Below are 18055 nucleotides of genomic sequence, written 5' to 3' on the forward strand. Positions count from 1 at the left end.
TGCATGCGGCCCAGGTTCGATCCTCACCACCACATACAAACAAAGATTAAAAAAATTCTCTCTTTAAAAAAAAAAAAAAAGAATCCACAGGTGATCTTATCTCACTAGTTCTTGGTATACACAATTGTTGCTCTCTCCTATGGCTTGAGCCAGAAATCTCCCATTTCTGCTTTGCATAGACATTTTCACATAGCTTGTTCTCAGCATAAGACCTTGCTCCAGAGGCAGCTCAGCCAGGGCACTTGAACCAGGAAACAAGGCTTGAATTGGAAAACCCTGGTTTGATAAATTAGATGCAAATATTTTATCATTTTATATAGGGGACTTGTACAATCGAGGACCTTGGTATCTGAGGGGGTTCTTGGAACCAGTTCTCATGGATACTGACAAATTACATACCTAGTCACCTGGCTTCTGAGTAGACTCTTTCTACCCTAATTTGGCAAATCAAACTCTAGGGATCTTATTCTCTCCATTCCCCCTGAAGCCCCAACCAGGCATGTCTGAAATAGTGTCAATGGTCATATCTTGGACCTGACCATTACAGCCATTTCTCAGGTCTGGAGTAGCTCAAGACTATATATCCACAGTCCATATTGAATAGGAATTTATATATTTTTGCAGTGCTGGGGATTAAACCCACACACGCTAGATAGCTCTATCACTGAGCTACATCCCATCACTGAATAGGAACTTTTATTCTCAATTCCAGAGTGTCATGGATTGGGGAAACAATGAGCAGAAGGTTTTAGGTTCATTGGTGCTCTAATTGGATCTGGGCAGAGTAGCTGTGGCTGGGGTCTGGGTTTGAGCATGATGAGCCTGTTCTCCCACAGGGCTGGCCAGAGCAGCAGTGGAAAGAGAACTAAAGTGGAAAGAGAAAGTTGGGATATAACCAGCACTGTGGTATATGCCTGTAGTCCCAGTTGCTCAGGAGGCAGAAGCAAGATCAGGTGTGCCCAGGAGTATGGAGCCAACCTTGGCAACACAGCAAGACTCTGTCTCTTAAAAAATAAGGCTGGGGTGGAGACAGGAAGATAGAATGTCCAGCACAGGATATGAGAATAGCTGGATCATGTCTGGGAGCCATAAGGTGGCCTCAGTGGGAGCTGAATCCTCAGATCTGCCTGGGACATCTCTGCTGAGGTAATCTGGAGAGCTTCTCAGCAACAGAGATTGTTTGGCAAAGGACAAAAAGGGCAACAGGTGACAGCCTAAGCCACAAGAAGTAAAGCCTTAAGGAGTAAGTACATCTTCCACCCTGAGGAGCGAAATGCCGCCCCAACAGATGTGGAACTGCAGAAACTCCAGGAAGTTTCAGTGGAAGGCCCCTCTGTCCCTTCCACTGACAAAGACATCTATGCACAGGAGGGGCTCTTCTTCTCCAGGGACTGGGTGGATAGTTGAAGACAGAACAGAAGCCAAGACTCTAGATGCAACAGCAATTTTTATTCCCTAGGAACAAAGATACATGAGGAAGAAACTCCAAAAGAAAATAGGAGTATCAATGACAGAATGATACCAGGGTGCCTGGCTCTGGAGATGAGGATAGCATATTCCACAGAGGACCTGGTTACGGCCCTGGTTCCTTGGATCCATATTTGCCCATCCCCAAAAGCCCATTTCAGTGTTTTAGGGTGGGTCAGTGATGTGGAAAACCTGCCTACTGTACACAAAGCAGATGAACACATCTGCCTATTCAGAGAGGCTCAGGGACATCAAAACCTCTCAAGAACAAATTAGGCACACAAGAACGAGGAGTCTGGGAGTCACAGACAACCTGAAAGGGATCACAGGGCCCACCGTGGCTGACAGAATCGGTGCCCACATGGAATAATAAGGGAACAGTTGTCCTTTAAGGAGCTTTGAGCTATGCGGAGCTGGTGGAGCTGGTCAATCTTGTCAAATTGGGCCCCAGGAAAATTTTCCCCAGAAGTATGGTCTCTAACTTCTCCAAAGGATACTGGCTATGCTGAATCAGAAGCCATATCCCTTTCCCAGAGGATTTGCTCCTATGCTCATTATTGCACTATCCTTCCCCCTGCAGCCTGGTCCTCTAGAGAACAGACTGGCAAAGGATGAGGAGAAATTCTGCCCTCCTCTCACCCACCTGGAATGGGACAATTTCCATGGCAGGTGAGAACCTTTAAGAACAAGATCCTTTGGTGTAGACAAAGTCACCCAGTCCCATCCCTGCACTATAGTGTACTCCGACTGCTGGCTGGCAGTGGGGATCTGCCCCCATCATAGAGAGGTCTCTTGGAGAACAAATGTGGGGCTGCTGCCCTGGTGGGCTGAGCCATCCTGAGCCATCTCCTCCTTGTCTCTGCTGGCCCACAGCACCCCATTCATCTTCTTCTCCGGAAACAGGTCACAGTCCGTGGGGACATCCTGGGAACATGCAGAGCAAAGGCAGTGGAGCTGGTAAGAGTGGGCAAGGGTGGTGAAGGGACACATGTAGGAAAGCGAGAGACCCTGCTTGGGTCCCCGCTAAAAGGGAGCCCAGCCAGGCCAGTGGGGGAGCAGGGGAGGAGAAGGAGGAGCACAGTGCAGAGCAGGAGTGGGATAGGGCAGCAGAAAGGCCAGGCTGAGCTGAGCTGATCCTTTTGCTCCCCGAGCCAGCTTGGCCTTGTGGAAGGGCAGCTGCTGGGGACAGTCCCTGTTTAGGCACATGATTAGAAAAAGGAGTGCTGGAGACAGGAGACAGAAAAGGGGATAGGAGGGGACTTGGAAGGCAAGTGGCATCTGTGTACAAGAGGAAGTAGGTCATGTGACAATGGGTCCCACCTGGCTGTGGCTTCTGCAGAAAAGCCGCTTCTGACAGGACAAGGGCAGGAGGGAGAGAAGTCTTGGCAGCACAGGGTAAATGGTCCGAGGGTTCAGGGGCCGGCCCCGCATTCCCCCTGAATGCAAAGGAACTTTTGAGTGACTTCTGGGGAACCCTCCAGGGCAGCAAGTCCTTGGCTGTCCCTTCAGCAGAAGTCTCAGCCCCCTCCCACCTCTGGGACCTCTGCTGGGAAGCCTGGCTGTTACCTACAGCCAAGGGCTCTGAGGGGCAGAGTCCTCAGGAGCCCCCTTGCCCCTCCTCATTTTTCTGCACAGCAATACCAGATCCTTACCAGTGAGCAGACTGACAGTCAGGCCCACCACAATAACTGTGGTAGAGTTGTGAGCGCTGTACCATAAATAAGACAGAGAATAGAATCGCTGCAGCCCTGTGGGCCTGGAGAGAACAGAGGGGGGGGGGACAATTAGCAACTGGTTGAAAGGGCATTCTTAGACACCTCATTCTATCCACCTACAACAACACTACCCAAGACAACACTTCCCTAAGTCCTCTGGTGGCCAATCCCTTAGCAAGGCCTGTTTAAGATCCTTAAAACTGAGTTTCTGCCCTCAAGGAGAAGGACAGCAAGCCCAGCCTCACTTAGAGAGGGTGGTTGAGGTCATCAGGGTGGTCACAGTAGTGGTGGTCAGATTGGTGGGCAGGCTGAAGATGGACCCATTAAGTGAAGGTGCAGTGCTAGAGCTCATGCTGGTCACTATGCTCCCAACGCCGATCCAGAAGGCCATGATGAGTCCCGCCAACAGGCCCACAATGGCACCCTGCCCAAAGACACAGCACACTTACTTGTCACAAGGCCAAACCTTCACAGTCTCCAGCCCCCCATCCTGAAAGCCCTGCCAACCCAGTCCACAGGCCCATCCCATGCACATGACTGTGGACCCAGATACATCACTCACAGGAGGGTTGGCGCAAGGAAAGAACATCCCAAGGCAGAAGAGTCCAAGCAGTGGCCCCCCAACCATGCCAAAGATGCTGATTGCTGCCTGGGGAGGACAGAGTTGAGGAAAAATGAGAAAAGAACACACCACCCACAATCAAAGACCCCAGGCTCACTGAGCAAGCACAACTACCCATCACTGCCTCATAGCCCCACTCATCAGCTGTCTATCTCCTCCCCCTGGAACAGAGGGCAGAGTTGACTGCAGGCATGTGCTCTGGATTCCCACTTCAGGCTGAGCTCTATGTTTCTCTGAACTGACAATATCCCAGAAGTAACCTGAGAGCTTTTTGTCACTTGAGAGTCTAAAGTGGCAAAAAGCTAAAGGTGGTCCATCAAAGGAGATTTCTGACACCTGCTCCTTAAGCCATGCCCTGCTGAAAATTTCCTGTTTCAATCAATCCCTTTTCTTCCTTACAAAGTATTTTCTTCTCTCCATAGTCATTACCTGCAGCACAGATCCCAAATGGGAAGAAATATAGGCCATTCCAAGACAAAGTATCCCATAGCCAAAGGCTGGGGAAAAGCACAAGGGAGAAAATAAGCAGATGTGAGCAAACACAATAAAAAGAGAGAAAAACAATACAACCACCCAACCAAGCCACCACCCTGGAGCCCTGGAAAGAGGGCACATATTCCTCATGCCCCAGCTCCAGGTCCCTCTGCCCATTCTCAGTGCTATGTGACTCAGAAACCTCCCCCAGGAAACGCTCTGAGATATATAAAACCATGGGGTGAAGGCAACTGGTGTGCCCAGGATAAAATAGGTGCTGACAGTAGTCAGGGTGTATCTCAGAAAGAACAAAACTGACAATATGGGGAAGTGTAACCCCACCAAGGCTTCTGGAAAGCACGATGGCCCGGGCCTCGCAGAACTCAGGGAACCAAGGTTGAATCAGGTCTTCCATCGTAACAGTTGCCAATGAATTAAAAGCAGAGGATATGGTGCTAGAAAAAAGAGAATGAGGAACAGCACTGTGCCCAGGAGCCAAGATAGGCAGAACTAACAAGGGACTCTACAGAGAGAACAGGGCCCAAAAGGTGACAGAGATGACATATGCAACCTAGAACCATCCTCACAGTTGGAACTCAGGATACTTCAGAGGAGGTCTGGAAGGCAAGGACTCTGTCCCTTGTTGATTTTTCTTTTTTTTTTTTTTGGCAGCACTGGGGACTGAACCTAGGATCACCCATGTGGTAGGCCAAGTGCTCTACTACTGAGCCCCAGATACTGTCCTTTTCGGATGTAGGTAAAGCTTTTGTTGAAGTCAATCGATTCCTGAGAACTCTTAATCAAAACAGAGCATCATCTGCAGAGGCTGTGGTCTTATACAGTTGGACTATATCTTGTCATCCACAATGGATGGCACAGTGAGAAACTCAATGGGATCCCTCCTCCACCTGTCCCCTTGGAATAGGAGCACCACACCTGGGGCAAGTGGTCAAAGGCGATACCTGAGGGAGCCACTGAAGAGGCAGGCAACAAAGAGCCCAGGCAGGCCTGGCAGACCTTTCAGGATGTCTATCACAAAGTAGAGGACGAACTGCAAGCAGAGCAGAGTACATGGACCTCCTCAGAAGGGTGCCTTCCCCAGGTGGGCTGTGCACGGAAACCCCTCTGCACATGCCCCAGCAAGTCCCCAGAGCCTGGTGCATCAGGATAGGGAGTCAGATACACAGGCATCTGCTACTATAAGTGATCTCCCCCAAGTCAACAGAAAAGGGGCCCTGAAGAGAGAGTGACACATGGCAGCACAAGTCCCAGTTCTGCCTCTGACTAGCAGTGTGATGTCAGCACACTGCCTATCTCACCAAGGCAATTTCTCCTCTATAAAATGACACTTCTGGAAGGCTTACATAAGACCAGGCATATGACAACTCCTGGCAGAGCATGCCGTGCATAGTGAGGGACAGGTTAAAAGTAACCTTCTCCCCACACCCCCACCCCGGCAGGATGAGCACTAATTAGGTGATGACTAGGGCTGGCATCTGACTCTCTAGACTATTGGAACCTCAGAGTTAGAGAGGACTTTTCCTCCATCTCCCATCCAGGCCCTGGGGCTTTTCTGTAGCTACTCAAACTATCTGCTTGGATGCCAGGTCTGGCCTCTCATGGGCACAGGAGGGAGCTGGAGAGGCCTTCTCACTTGGTCAGGAGCTGCCTGAGACTGCTGGGTACTCATGGGATACTCCTGGTAATAGGCGAACATGACCAGGCCGATGAGGCAGCTCATGCAGAGGACCAGCTGCTGGCAGGGGAACACGGCATAGCAGGAGCTGCAAAAAGTCAGTGCCAAGGGGTAAGGCTGGGTTAATGGGCACCATCAGGCACACCCTCCTGAGCCTTCAGAGAGGAGGTCTAATTCCTGGCTCCAATGGATGCATGTGCACCCTGCCATCCTGCCCCACCTCATGCATCTCCAGAGAACCCCCTCCTCTACTGCTTCCTGACCCCGCACTCACAGCACAGCAGTCTTCTCTGTGCGGGAACTGAGGTAGCGCTGCACCTGAGCTTGGTTCACACCATATAAAGAGAGCATCATAAAGACTCCCCCAAAGGCCAGGGTCCAGAAGGTGTGCCGCACAAAGGGGTCAGGATCCAGCCTGCAACAAATGCCACCCAGCCACCATGTCAGAGCCCCAGACACCAACTTGGCTTTCTTGTCCTCCTGGAAAGAGAGGTAAGTGGACAGCAGAGCAAAGCGCCACTGCTATGCTAAGAGAATGACTTAAGACAAGGACCTGGATAGACTCAAGAGATAGCACAGCAAGCTGGAGGGAGAGTTCCCTTTTTCCAACCCCAGCCTCGTCCCAGGTAGTCATCCTGGTACCATCCTGATCCTCCACAAACACTAGCAGGGCACCTGTGATCACCGTTCCTCTCTGTAGTGCCAGTTTCCTGCCCATGCAGTGTTGCACCTGAGCTTCCCAGCATGCCCTTTGCTTATGATGCCCAGATACTAGGTTTTAGGATGGGCCTGGATCCCAGATACTGCAGACTGCAGTCAGGAAACATGTGTACTTACTCAATCCCAGAGATACGGCCGTGCTGGGAAGCCACATCCCACACATGCCCCAAGCCTCCTACTTTGTTCGACCCCACAATGATGACTGCCAGCTGCCCTAAGAACATGACCAGTGTCTGGAACACATCTGTCCAGATGACAGCCTTCAGTCCACCCTGCAGAGAAAAGACAGCACACCTGCCAAATATATCTTCCACAGGGAGGACACAACCAGCGAGGAGGCTACACAACTTTCCGGCAGTAATCACTGGGACTCTACTGGCATCATTCCCATCCTCACTCCTACCTCCCATCCTAAATCTCATCTTCCGTCACCCCAACCTATCTGTAGATTTCATCCCATCTCCTCACCTATATTCTTATCTCATTCCTTTTTTTTTTTTTTTTTTTTAGTTGTAGATGAACACAAGACATTTATTTATTTATTTTTATGTGGTGCTAAGGATAGAACCCAGTGCCTCACACTTGGGAGGCAAGCACTCTGCGACTGAGCTAAAATCCCAGCCCCTCATCCCTTCTTTATCTCTCAGGCCTTACAGCACTTACCAATGCAGTATAGATGTTGCAGACAATGCCCAGGGTCAGCACAGACAGCCACAGATCAAAGCCAGTCACTGTAAGCAGATATAAGTCACACTCATATCTCTGGAAGAGGGTTTCCCAAGACAGAAGCCGGAAAAGCCCTGGTGAATGCAGCTACGCTAAGTCATAGAAATGAAGCAATTAGTCATTAAAGACAAAATAAACCATTCTCAATGGGGAAAAATGTTTGCAGAGCTCCACCAAAAGGTGTTGATTAACCAATTCAGGTGAGGCATAGTAATGTTTGATCAGCTTTCAAGTAAGGTGAACCAATCCTGCTTCTACCTGATAGAAGCCAACCCAAGGGCCCATGCAATGATTTAACTCCCTGTCCAAAGTTAGGTTCTTATGGCACATTGCCCTTCTTTGACCCTCCCAAAGGTGTTTTCCCAGACTGCCACTGCTGGAAGCCAGGGGCCTGACTCCTCACCTGCATTGAGGGCCAAAGATGGAGCATAGAGCACGACCCCCATGTAGATCACCTGTTGGATATGCGAAAGGATGCGATGGGGAGAGGAGATGCAGGTGGGATGAGAGAAGGATGGACCTCAGCTCCAATTTCCCCAAGATTTCCACTTTCCTAGTTCACTTCCCTCTCCCTTCTCCTCCCAATGTCTGGCTTAATATCACCCCGGTACCTATGGTAGCATTGGACAGAATGGGCAGCAGGGGGCTGCTGATGGCTTCTATGACATTGACCCCTCACAGGAATTTCAATCCTGCCAGTCTGAGAGCAGGGAAAACTCCATCTCCCTCAACATGCCTAAATTCAGCTCTCTACATGCCCCGGGCTCAATTTCTATCACATTCCACCTACCATCTGAAAAATGAAGGTCACAGTTCCACAAACCCGCACTGCTTTATTGAATCGGAGCTCCAAGTACTAGGTAGGAATATACAGAAAGAAAGGTATGGCATTCCTCCCAACTCTGCCCTCCACAACACATATCCCTTCCCTCAAAGATCCAGGAGGGAACATCTAACGCATGTCTACTCTAAGCCTTCCTCAGCAAGGCACTCCCCGGACTCCCAGCCCCACCTGGACTCCATCCAGGAAGAACTGAGAAACTCAGGGGAATTCTCTGCCATCTTCCTTGGATGGCGGTGATCTAGGGCCCTAGATCACCTCATGTATGTCCTGTCCTCTTCTCCATTCATATCTCTGGAGGTCCCCATGTCTCCCCCGACCTTCCCTGCTCACCTCATAGGCACTGGTGAGATTCAAACGGTAGAAGATGGGGATGAAGATGTGAGCAGGTATCAGCAGCCCTAGGAAGTAGGAGCAACCCAGGAACCAATACTGGGTCCCAAATCGGTAGATCTCAGATGGAACTCCCAGGATGGCAACAGCTGACTGGAAGGTGGCTAGCAGGGACAGCGCCACAGGAAAGCAGCTCATTTTGCGATCTGCCATCAGCAGTTGGCCAACAGTATGGCGGCCCCAGCCACGAAAAGCATGGTAGAGACCAATGGCCAGGGAGAGAAGCAACAGCAGAACAAATACCACATAGTCCACAAAGGAGAAGGTAGATGTGGCCACGCTTGGGTGCGAGGTTGAGAGGAGGGGGGCTGCGGTGCTCATCGTTACACTCATCCTCGCAGTGTCTGTGGTCTGCAGTCAGGTGCTGCTCCTGGGTTCTGGGCTGCCACTCAGGCAGCTTACAAGCTGGCTCCCAGCCACGGTTATCACAGTCCTCCTCTTCCACCCAGTGACATGGTCCAGGGTGAGCTGCAAGGAGTCAACTTCTAGTCAAGCCTATTTTGTTCCATACCTGTTAGACTTGCACCAGACAGTGTGGCGATAACTACCTGTGAAGGCCTGGGATGGGCTGGTTAGGGGAAATCGGAAAGGGAGGAAGCAGCAGAGTAAGAGAGCCAGGAGACAATAATTTGGCTAGGACCTTTGGGTGTGCAAAGCTGTGAAATTCAATAATATTCTTGGGCCTCCACCTAAGTAGCAAAAAGAAAAATCAACTCTAGCTCCAGTTTCTTTTCAGAATTAATATAAACTTTGCCTTGTAGGCAAAGACCCAGTCACCATAATGTACTAAGCTAGTAGAGCCCAGCCTGGCGCCACAGCCCTGCAGGGAAGAAGAAATGGAGAACAATGACAGCAGGGCTTCCCCTGTTCCCCTTGCCTCAGCCTTACCTCCCATGATTCCCAGAATCACCCTTCTAACAGCACCACTTCTCAGCACTGCTCAACAGTGAGCTTGCCTCCATGGCAACCCAAACTCCATTCTAATCACTCTGTGCCCTTTCCTTTCTCTCCAACACTACTCAATCAACCTGATACCCAATTTCTCAGACCCTCCACCTGCCCTACCAAGGTCAATAACAGATCTGGAAAGAATGATGGGATTCCAAAGTGAGAGGCAAGGTGCCAGCCAGGGCACTGTGCTGGAACCAAGGATTGAAGATTATGATTCCAGAACCACTGTGGACAAAAGCTAACCAGCTGGGGAGAATGTTCGCACACTGTGTAGGCAGACACCTACCTGGAGAAGTAATCCCTGTTCTGTGGCAGAGCTGGGCAGAGGTGGAGTGTCTGGCTGTATAAAGTGACTAAGAAGAGACCAGGAATGAGGTGTAGGGAAAAGCTCAAAAGCTATTTGTTCTGGTCCATCCATGCAGGGAACCATTCACTGTGAACCAAATGGCCCTATCACCCCAACTCAGAAGTTCCAAAATGGGAAGCAGTGAGCTCATATTCAATAGCATTCCTAGATGGATTAGGCTTTCGGCCTAAGTCACTCTTGGCACCCTGTGTGCTGGAGGGAGTTAGAAAGGAGGAACTGAGAGAAAATGGGAAAGTTGCTTTTCTAACTCCCACACAAAAAATAGTAATCCTCCAAGAACACACAGAGAAGCAAAGAGGGAACTGCAGAATTACAGCATTTAAAGAAATCTTAGGTGATCACTATTATATCCTCCTCATTTCACAGATAAGCAAAGGCCCAGATTATTCAAGTGAACTTTTCATAAGCACAGCCAATTGTTGTCAGAGGCCAGATCAGAACCAGGATCTAATAATTCCCCATCCATTCTGCTCTCCATAAATATCATCTTGTCTTCAGAACCAATGCCCTAGGAGTACTTAATTGGTATGGAGGAAAAGACACCAGAGTGTCATGTATTTAGATAGCCTAACATTAACATTTTCTAAACATCTGCTATATAGCCCAGAAGTGTGCTAAGTGCTTTGCTCTCATTAGTAACACTAAATAATGAAGTTATAATGGCTGATGCTTTCAAAATACCATTTCTCAGGTTAAGACAGGAATTTTTCACAAGGTAATTGAAACAAATAATTTGCTTAAGGTTATGCAGTATGATACAAAACAAGGGAGAAAATAAAATAGTGCTGTCTAAAGGAAGAGTATTGTCTGTAAAGATCTGTCCTTACTACTCCAAGAAAGGGCAGGAGCTGAGTGTTAACTATAGTCAATCATTCAAGACACATAGTTTACATTTCAACTAATCTAGAGATAGATTAATATAAACTGTGTCTTCTGGTCCTGCCCACCGGAGGGAAGATCAGGCCGACCTTTAGCTCTCCAGAATTCTTGGGCATATGCTACCTAGTTAGCAAGGAATAGACTGAATCTGAACTTGGAACCTCCTGGGACCAATGAAAAGAAGAAAGAGCTGGCAACTATTGGGTCACATGTTTACAGTCACAAATGCTAGTGTCTAGAACAAAGTTCTGAACAGGTCACTCTGGTTTAATCTAAAGATGCCCAGGGCTTTTTTATGTTGCAACATCTTGAGTTTTCTTGTTCCTCTTTGACAATTTTTACTGCTAATGATAGAGATGATGGGAACTACTAGAAAGAGATGTCTGCTATGTGCAACAAAGAACACGTAGAACTAAATGGTTAATGGCACTGATAGGCAGGTGGTTACAGAAAAGACTGGGACACCATACTGCTGAGGTAAACTGATAGGCTTCCTGATAAAATTCTATTTGCCTGAAGTACAGAGAACCCTCCTGGATGGCTAAAGAGAGCCAGGAAAGACAGGGAAAAAAAAAAAAAAAAAAACAGTAACAAAGCCTTCATCGAACACAGTATAATTCTAGGAACAGAGCAGTGGCTTTCTAAAAACCCTACACTGATAAAATCCAATGGACTTGCCAGAGAGTTGGAGTCAAAAGGAGGAACCAAGTTGTTTCACTAAAACTTCAACATACCAAGGTACCAACAGCTCATGGAGGCCCCTTTTAAAAAAGCCTTACTCACTTTGGTCGCACATTGCACTGGAATGCTTTGACTCCTACAAAATGTAAAGGACCCACTGTAGGATCAACTTCTCCAAAAATATTCTCTCAAAATTTGTCTTGTGTCTAAAATTCCTCAAGGTCTGAAAAGCTTGGGGCTTCTTATCAAAATGCGAAGATCGGATTTTAACATCTTGGAAAATGTGCCTGCCATCCAAATGTAAAATACAAATTCCGAAGATTCTCAGGTATAGGTACCTAGTAATAGATACCTGGGAGAACACGAAGGGGAGGCTCTGCTGGCTACTCGAGATGAGTTCTGGTTGGCTTCAATGAGCTTTTATTTTTTATTTTTTTGGGGGGAGGGCAGGGGGGACGCTAATCAAAGCAAAAACTGTTTCTCCAAAAGCAGGCGTCCCCTAGCACCCTTCAGTCAGAACACCGGCTACCCTGGGACACTGCTGCCTTGCCTTACCTCCGTTCTTCAGCCAGGGCTAGGAAGGTCCCTTCTTTCTTTCCGAACTCAGCATCGCTCCCTGTCTTTGGAAAGGAAGAGAGAGAGAGAGAGAGAGAGAGAGAGAGAGAGAGAGAGAGAGAGAAGGGCACGTCTGTGTTGCCCCAACCTCCTCGCTATGCTCTGGGACGCCGCGCGGTCTCAGGACTGAGGTGAAGGCGACTTGGCACCCGGGGCGTTCCCAGGCTCGTGTCCTCCCGCCCGTATTTGCCCTTCGCCCTCCGCTCCTCCATCACCCTTACCCTCTTTCTTTCCCGGCTTTCCCCTGCCCTCCACACGTGCCGAGCTCACCTCTTAACTGCTCGCACTTCAGATCTCCAGTCCCCACGCTTAGGGACAGTCCGCTCCGCCCCTACCAGTCCCTCCTCGCCCTCCCAGAAACTGTTCTGCCCAGCCCCTTCGCCCCCGCCCACTCCGGCCCGGCCCAGCCCACCTGCCGGGTCTCCACACGTGGATTGCTGGAGGGCTGGGCTCGCAGCGCCCAGGCCGGGTGACAGCGGGGCCCCGCCCCCTGCCCGCCCCAGCCGCTGTGCCGCCATGTTTACTGAGGGCGGATGGAGAGGCCAGAATCGCTGCGGGGGCGCAACCTTGGCATCTGGACTAGCAGAACGCGGGCCGGAGGGAGTCTGCAGTCGGCTCACGGGAGCTGAGCGGCTACAGGGGCGTATGCCAAAGGGGGAAGTGAAAAGGCGAGTGGGTCTGTCCACCCCGAATGAGCACTGGAGCGCACCGAAACTAGCACGGACTTCGTAGAGATGTCCGCCCCTCGGCGACTGGACCTGTCCGACTAAGCCACGCCCCGAGGCGATTGCACTAGAAGGGTTAGATCACGCACCTTTAGAGGGCGTGGCGCTCCGGAGGCGGGGCCCCGTGCTGCTCTCGCGAGCTCTCAAGGAGGTCGGAGAGGGCGGAAAATGGCGCCTATCGTTCCTAGTAGTGGTGCAAGCCTGGTTTCCAGGGCTATGGCCCTGCTCCTCGCTCTGGGCGTGGAAAGGGCTCTGGCGCTACCCGAGGTACAGAAGCAAATTGAAGCCGGGCTGAAGTAGGGTTTGTTGACCCTCTGTGTGTCGCGCTTGCCCGCGGTTCTCCCCTCCCTCTGCCGGCTCAAGCTCGAATTTCCTCCTCGAGGCCTCCAGATCCTAGTCCCAGGAATACCCCAGACGGATCCTACTCCCGAGTAGGAGTACTCACAGTACTCACGTTGCCCAGGCCTCCGGCGCCCTCGCCCTGCCCACATTCAAAGACCTATGAAATTCGACCTCCTCTCTCCTCAGCCTTTGAATAATTTTAAATTCTTCGTGCGGATGAGTCCTATGACTCTTTTGCAAGCTGTCCAGTCACGAATGCCGTGCGTGGTGCGGTGATAGGACTATTCTTTCTGTAATGCTTGACGAGTTCTTTGTGTTCCTGCAGTCCTTTTACGCTCGGCTAAACTGGGGCTGCCAAGATGCGAAGTCTCTGGAGAGACCATAGTAAAAACCTTGTGTAGTAATCCTCAAAGATAAAGATCTTTCCTGTGTGAAGACTGGTACTGAAAATCTGACGCACTCGTTCAGCGCCCAGCTTTAGGAGAAGAAATGGCATCTCCTAGTCCAGCCTGATAAAAAGATATGACATGAGCCATCTCCCCTGCGTTAGAGGAATTCTGGAGAGGTGTACTGGCAGTGAATTCTTGATCCTTGTTTGTTCTCTTGGCTTTTCTTTCTACAACCCTAATGAGGTTTCTTTCTCTTCTGCAGATATGTACCCAGTGTCCGGGGAGTGTGCAAAATTCGTCAAACGTGGCCCATTACTGTAAGCAGACTCCGGAGCTAATGCTGCACGCCCGCTGCTGCCTGAATCAAAAGGGCACCATCTTTGGGTGAGGGAGTAGAAGACATCCTTGGATACCGGAAAAGAGTTTCAGACCTAAATCTACAATCCTTGCCAGATTGGGTTTTGAGATAAATATTGGTGCCTAACCGGAGGCATCTAAACCATGATCCTCAAACTTTTAAATTTGTTATAGCGTTTTTGGCTAGGTAAACAATCCTGTGCTTCCTGGATGAAACTGCTTAAAAGTCATAGTTTGGGCCTTTTTAAAAATAGGCTTTTATGCTGGGCTCAGTGGTGAATGTCTGTCATCCCAGCGGCTCAGGAGGCTGAGACAGGAGGATCAGAGTTCATAGCCAGATTCAGCAAAAAGCAAGGCACTAAGTAACTAAGCGATACCCTGTCTCTAACTAAAATATAAAAAGGGGGGGGGATGCTGATGTGGCTCAATGGTTAAGTCCCTTTGGTACCAAAAAAGGGCTTTTATGGCACCATTTTGAAAAGAGCTTTGTTCTTTTGTTTATTATCAAGACTTGGGTTATTTACTGTGTGTCTGGAAGAGATTCTCCCCTTACTGGCTTTTCTTCCTTTTCTGATTAATTCATTTTTTCTTTAGGACAAATTCCTCTTCCTGGCCCTTTTTTCAGGTTAACCCCTCAGATTTACTCCTTGGCCTGGCTGCCTTTTTCCCTTTACACTTTTTTTTTTTTTGGGGGGGGGCAGGGGGATCTGCCTATTCTTTTTTTTTTTTTTTTTTTTTAGGGGAGGGTATGGGGGATTGAACTCAGGGGCACTCGACCACTAAGCACATCTCCAGCCCTATTTTTTATTTTATTTAGAGACAGGATGTCACAGAGTCGCTTAGGGCCATGCTAAATTGCTGAGGCTGGCTTTGAACTCTTGATCCTCCTGCCTCAGCCTCCCAGTGTGTGGGGATTATAGATATGTGCCATCCTGCCCAAGAATCTGTCTATTCCTAATGGCTTCAACTATAACCATCATGCAAATCTCTCCCCAAATTAGGTATCTTTTAGTGACCTTTGACTTCTTCAAGCTCCAGGTACATGTGGGTATCTCTAACCTATTAAACATTTCTTCCTGGGTACACTCTAAACTTCAAATTGGAAAATGTCATCCCTTGCTCTCGTTCTCTTCTTTCCCTAATCTACCTAGATACTTCCTGTGTTAAACTTTCTGAAAGCCAGTTTTTTTCATTATCATTATCTTGCTTTCATATTGTATGTGTAACTATTTCTTGCCCACAGGATACAGTTGAAATCACGAACTACCATAACTAGTCCCAACCTGTTTTTCCATCATTTAAATTACTTGCCCACTCAAACCCTCCATAAGGTCTAGCTCCAGCCAGACTTGCCTCCTCCCCAAAGGCATTCCATTTTTGTTAGTTTCTTCATGCCTCTTTCCATAACTAAAATTGTATTCCTCCACCAAGTTAGGACATAGCAATACTTAAATTCCAACATCCTTTGTGAATGCTCCCTACTACCACATCCCAGAGTAATATCTTTTCCCTTGTAACTCTTAGTGTTTATACCATTCAAATTTCTGTATATGGTCTCCTATGATTTCTTTCATATTGTAATTTAATGTATTCATTTTTAGTGTTTTTTTTTAAGTTATGCTCTTGTTCCCCTACTACATTGTAATCCACTTGAAGACTAAGATACTGTGTTATATATATTTTGTCCTCTCCTAATTTTTGCAGTTTGTAGTTACTCAGTAATTTTCCCCCCAGTACTGGTGATTGAACCCAGGGGAGCTGTGTCACTACGTTTCATCCCCAATCCTGCTTATTTTACACATCTCATTAAATTATACCTGTTGGCCTCAAGCTTGTGGTACTCCTGCCTCAGTCTCTCAAGATGCTGGGATTACAGGTGTTCACCACTGCACATGGCACTCAGTAAGTGTTTGTAAAATAAAGGACTGGAAAGCAATAGATAGTGAAGAAAAAATAGCATGTCATGGAGTTTAATGTCCAGGAGTTTAGAATCCGTCTGTAATAGAAGTTGCACTTGGAAAAAAACTGTATGTGATACATTTTTTTTTTAATTTAAATGTCTTCTGTGGATCTGAGAATCTATATAAGATTCACTAATCTAAACAAGAACAAAATTTCTTCCAATATTTGCACAGTGCATAGAAAAAAGTATTAGAACAGTTTGGTCCAATAGAATATTCTGTGATAATGGAAATGTTCTAATCTGTACTAAACAAAACATAGCCACTAAGGTGGTTATTTCACATGCACTTTGAAATGTGACTAATGTAAATGAAACACTGAATTTTTAGACTAAATTAAAGTAACTACATATAGCTAGTATTGATTGTGTCAGATAATGCATGATTGAAATGTCCACTACAACACCTAGTCTGTGGCTCTAAACAATTGTATTCAATTACCATTAGCTGAAAGGGGGACTGCATAATCAAATACAAACCTTGCCTTGGATTAAAAAAAAAAAGATACATAGTTATACCAATTATTTTATTTCCTCAGATTGGATCTCCAGAACTGTTCTTTGGAGGATCCTGGGCCAAACTTTCCTCAAGCATATACTGCTGTTATCATGTAAGTGGTTAGGTTCCCTCTTGCCCAAAAGGTGAATATGATAAAGTGTTGATAGGAAAATCTTTGGGGATGGACCCTTTAGAAAGTAAATGAATATTAATATTGGATAATCAGGAAAAAGATACTTTACTGAACAGTGTGTACTTTGCAGAGACCTTCAGGCAAACCCTCTCAAGGATAATTTGGCCAACACCTTCCGTGGCTTTATCCAGCTCCAGACTCTGTGAGTAACAGGATAGGGCAAATGCTACAAATTCAACAACTTTGGGCTGCATTTTCTTTTTCTTCTTTCTTTTATTTTATTCTTTTTGGTGTTGGGGATTGAATCTATGGCTCTTGCATGTTAAGCATTTGCTCTACCTCAGAGTTACGCCCTCAGCCCCTCAGGTTGCATGTTATGATCACCTATGTTGTCTTCAGGGTACTGCCACAAGGTATAAGCTGTCCTGGGGGTAATGATGCCTGGAAACAAGTTATCTCTTATAAAGACAACAAGATCTGCCAAGGGCAAAGGAACCTTTGCAATAGCACTGGAGACCCAGGTATGCTGTCTTATCTCCACCCTTCTGAGCATTTCCTTTCCTCCCTTATATTATCTGTTTTAGATCAGAAATATAATGATACTTAAGTTGTCTTTTGTTTGAAGATCTGAGGCTTTAACTCTTTGGAAAGAAAAGATCTTAAATATTATTATGTTCTGATTATTTGTATTCTGAGAACTAAGTTAAAGCACATATTTTGGAATAAACCTGATTCCATTCAGAGATGTTCTCCTTTCTTTCTGACTTCCAGAAATGTGTCCGGAGAATGGATCTTGTGCAGTTGATGGTCCTGGTCTCTTGCAGTGTGTTTGTGCTGATGGCTTCCAAGGATACAAGTGTATGCGCCAGGTGAGGATTTGACCTTCTTATTAGTAATAAAAGGAATGCATAGGGCAGGAACCTCTCTGAAAGGAAAGCCACAAGAAGCTGATGCCAGTTACCTAGAGAAGAGGAGCTATAGGGGAATTGCCCAGAATGAACTAGGTGTTAGGATGTAGTCCTCCGTGCAATGAATGCTGTGTAATTTTTTTTTTTTTTTTTTTGTTAATCACAGGGCTCCTTCTCACTATTTATGTTCTTTGGGATTCTGGGATCCACCACACTATCCCTCTCCATTTTGCTTTGGGGAACCCAGCGCCGAAAAGCCAAGACTTCATGAACTACACAGGGCTTCCTACTGACCTAAGATCATCCTGATGTATATAGCCCAGCAAGGAAGATTTGTTAACTTGACGGGCATCATTGACCAACGGACCCTCCTAAGTCTGAGGCTGCATTTGGAAGGAAAAAGAAAAATTGCACTACGCTAGTGTTGGACACTCTTTTGAGTCAGGAATGAACCAGTACCAGTTCCCATTTGTGCTGTTGACTACAATAAACATTAAAAAAAAAAAAAGAACTTTTCCCCTTTTTTTTTCCTCTCTTTTTTCTTTTTTACATTTTAGGGAAAGGCGGGTAGTCTTTCGTGTTTCTTGCTTGGGGG

At 47.5% G+C, this 18055-nt stretch overlaps 2 protein-coding genes across 14 annotated transcripts; one reads left to right on the top strand and one right to left on the bottom strand.

Annotated features, from left to right (window-relative positions):
- Nucleotides 1-1428: 1428 nt before the first annotated feature.
- Nucleotides 1429-12986, bottom strand: Slc5a6 (solute carrier family 5 member 6). 7 transcript variants are annotated; one of them, XM_026408679.2, is made up of 17 exons: nucleotides 12962-12986; nucleotides 12088-12148; nucleotides 8595-9122; nucleotides 8211-8276; nucleotides 7824-7875; nucleotides 7358-7425; nucleotides 6812-6966; nucleotides 6249-6389; nucleotides 5933-6062; nucleotides 5241-5329; nucleotides 4621-4733; nucleotides 4234-4301; nucleotides 3745-3831; nucleotides 3428-3606; nucleotides 3120-3223; nucleotides 2788-2903; nucleotides 1429-2391 (listed from the first exon to the last, which is right to left on the bottom strand). In XM_026408679.2, exons 3-17 carry the CDS (start codon nucleotides 8985-8987, stop codon nucleotides 2245-2247), a joined length of 1908 nt encoding a protein of 635 aa, XP_026264464.2. In that variant the 5' UTR covers nucleotides 8988-9122; nucleotides 12088-12148; nucleotides 12962-12986; the 3' UTR covers nucleotides 1429-2244. The 7 variants fall into 7 exon arrangements, with proteins under 7 accessions (XP_026264464.2, XP_026261466.2, XP_026260760.2 ...); XM_026405681.2 differs by lacking the exon at nucleotides 12962-12986 and adding an exon at nucleotides 12560-12640; XM_026404975.2 differs by lacking the exon at nucleotides 12962-12986 and adding an exon at nucleotides 12560-12640 and having other exon boundaries at nucleotides 12088-12152.
- On the top strand, nucleotides 12715-17955 carry Atraid (all-trans retinoic acid induced differentiation factor). 7 transcript variants are annotated; one of them, XM_026414745.2, is made up of 9 exons: nucleotides 12715-12815; nucleotides 13866-13987; nucleotides 14962-14998; nucleotides 15695-15862; nucleotides 16460-16531; nucleotides 16683-16754; nucleotides 16952-17073; nucleotides 17324-17421; nucleotides 17627-17955. In XM_026414745.2, the coding sequence occupies exons 4-9, from the start codon at nucleotides 15822-15824 to the stop codon at nucleotides 17729-17731; spliced, it is 510 nt and encodes a 169-aa protein (XP_026270530.1). In that variant the 5' UTR covers nucleotides 12715-12815; nucleotides 13866-13987; nucleotides 14962-14998; nucleotides 15695-15821; the 3' UTR covers nucleotides 17732-17955. The 7 variants fall into 7 exon arrangements, with proteins under 7 accessions (XP_026270530.1, XP_077647824.1, XP_026266998.1 ...); XM_026413362.2 differs by lacking the exon at nucleotides 12715-12815 and adding an exon at nucleotides 13047-13779 and having other exon boundaries at nucleotides 13866-13920; XM_077791699.1 differs by lacking the exons at nucleotides 12715-12815; nucleotides 14962-14998 and adding an exon at nucleotides 13047-13779.
- Nucleotides 17956-18055: the final 100 nt, after the last annotated feature.

This window comes from Urocitellus parryii, chromosome 12, assembly GCF_045843805.1.
Source record: "Urocitellus parryii isolate mUroPar1 chromosome 12, mUroPar1.hap1, whole genome shotgun sequence".
NCBI lineage: Eukaryota > Metazoa > Chordata > Mammalia > Rodentia > Sciuridae > Urocitellus > Urocitellus parryii.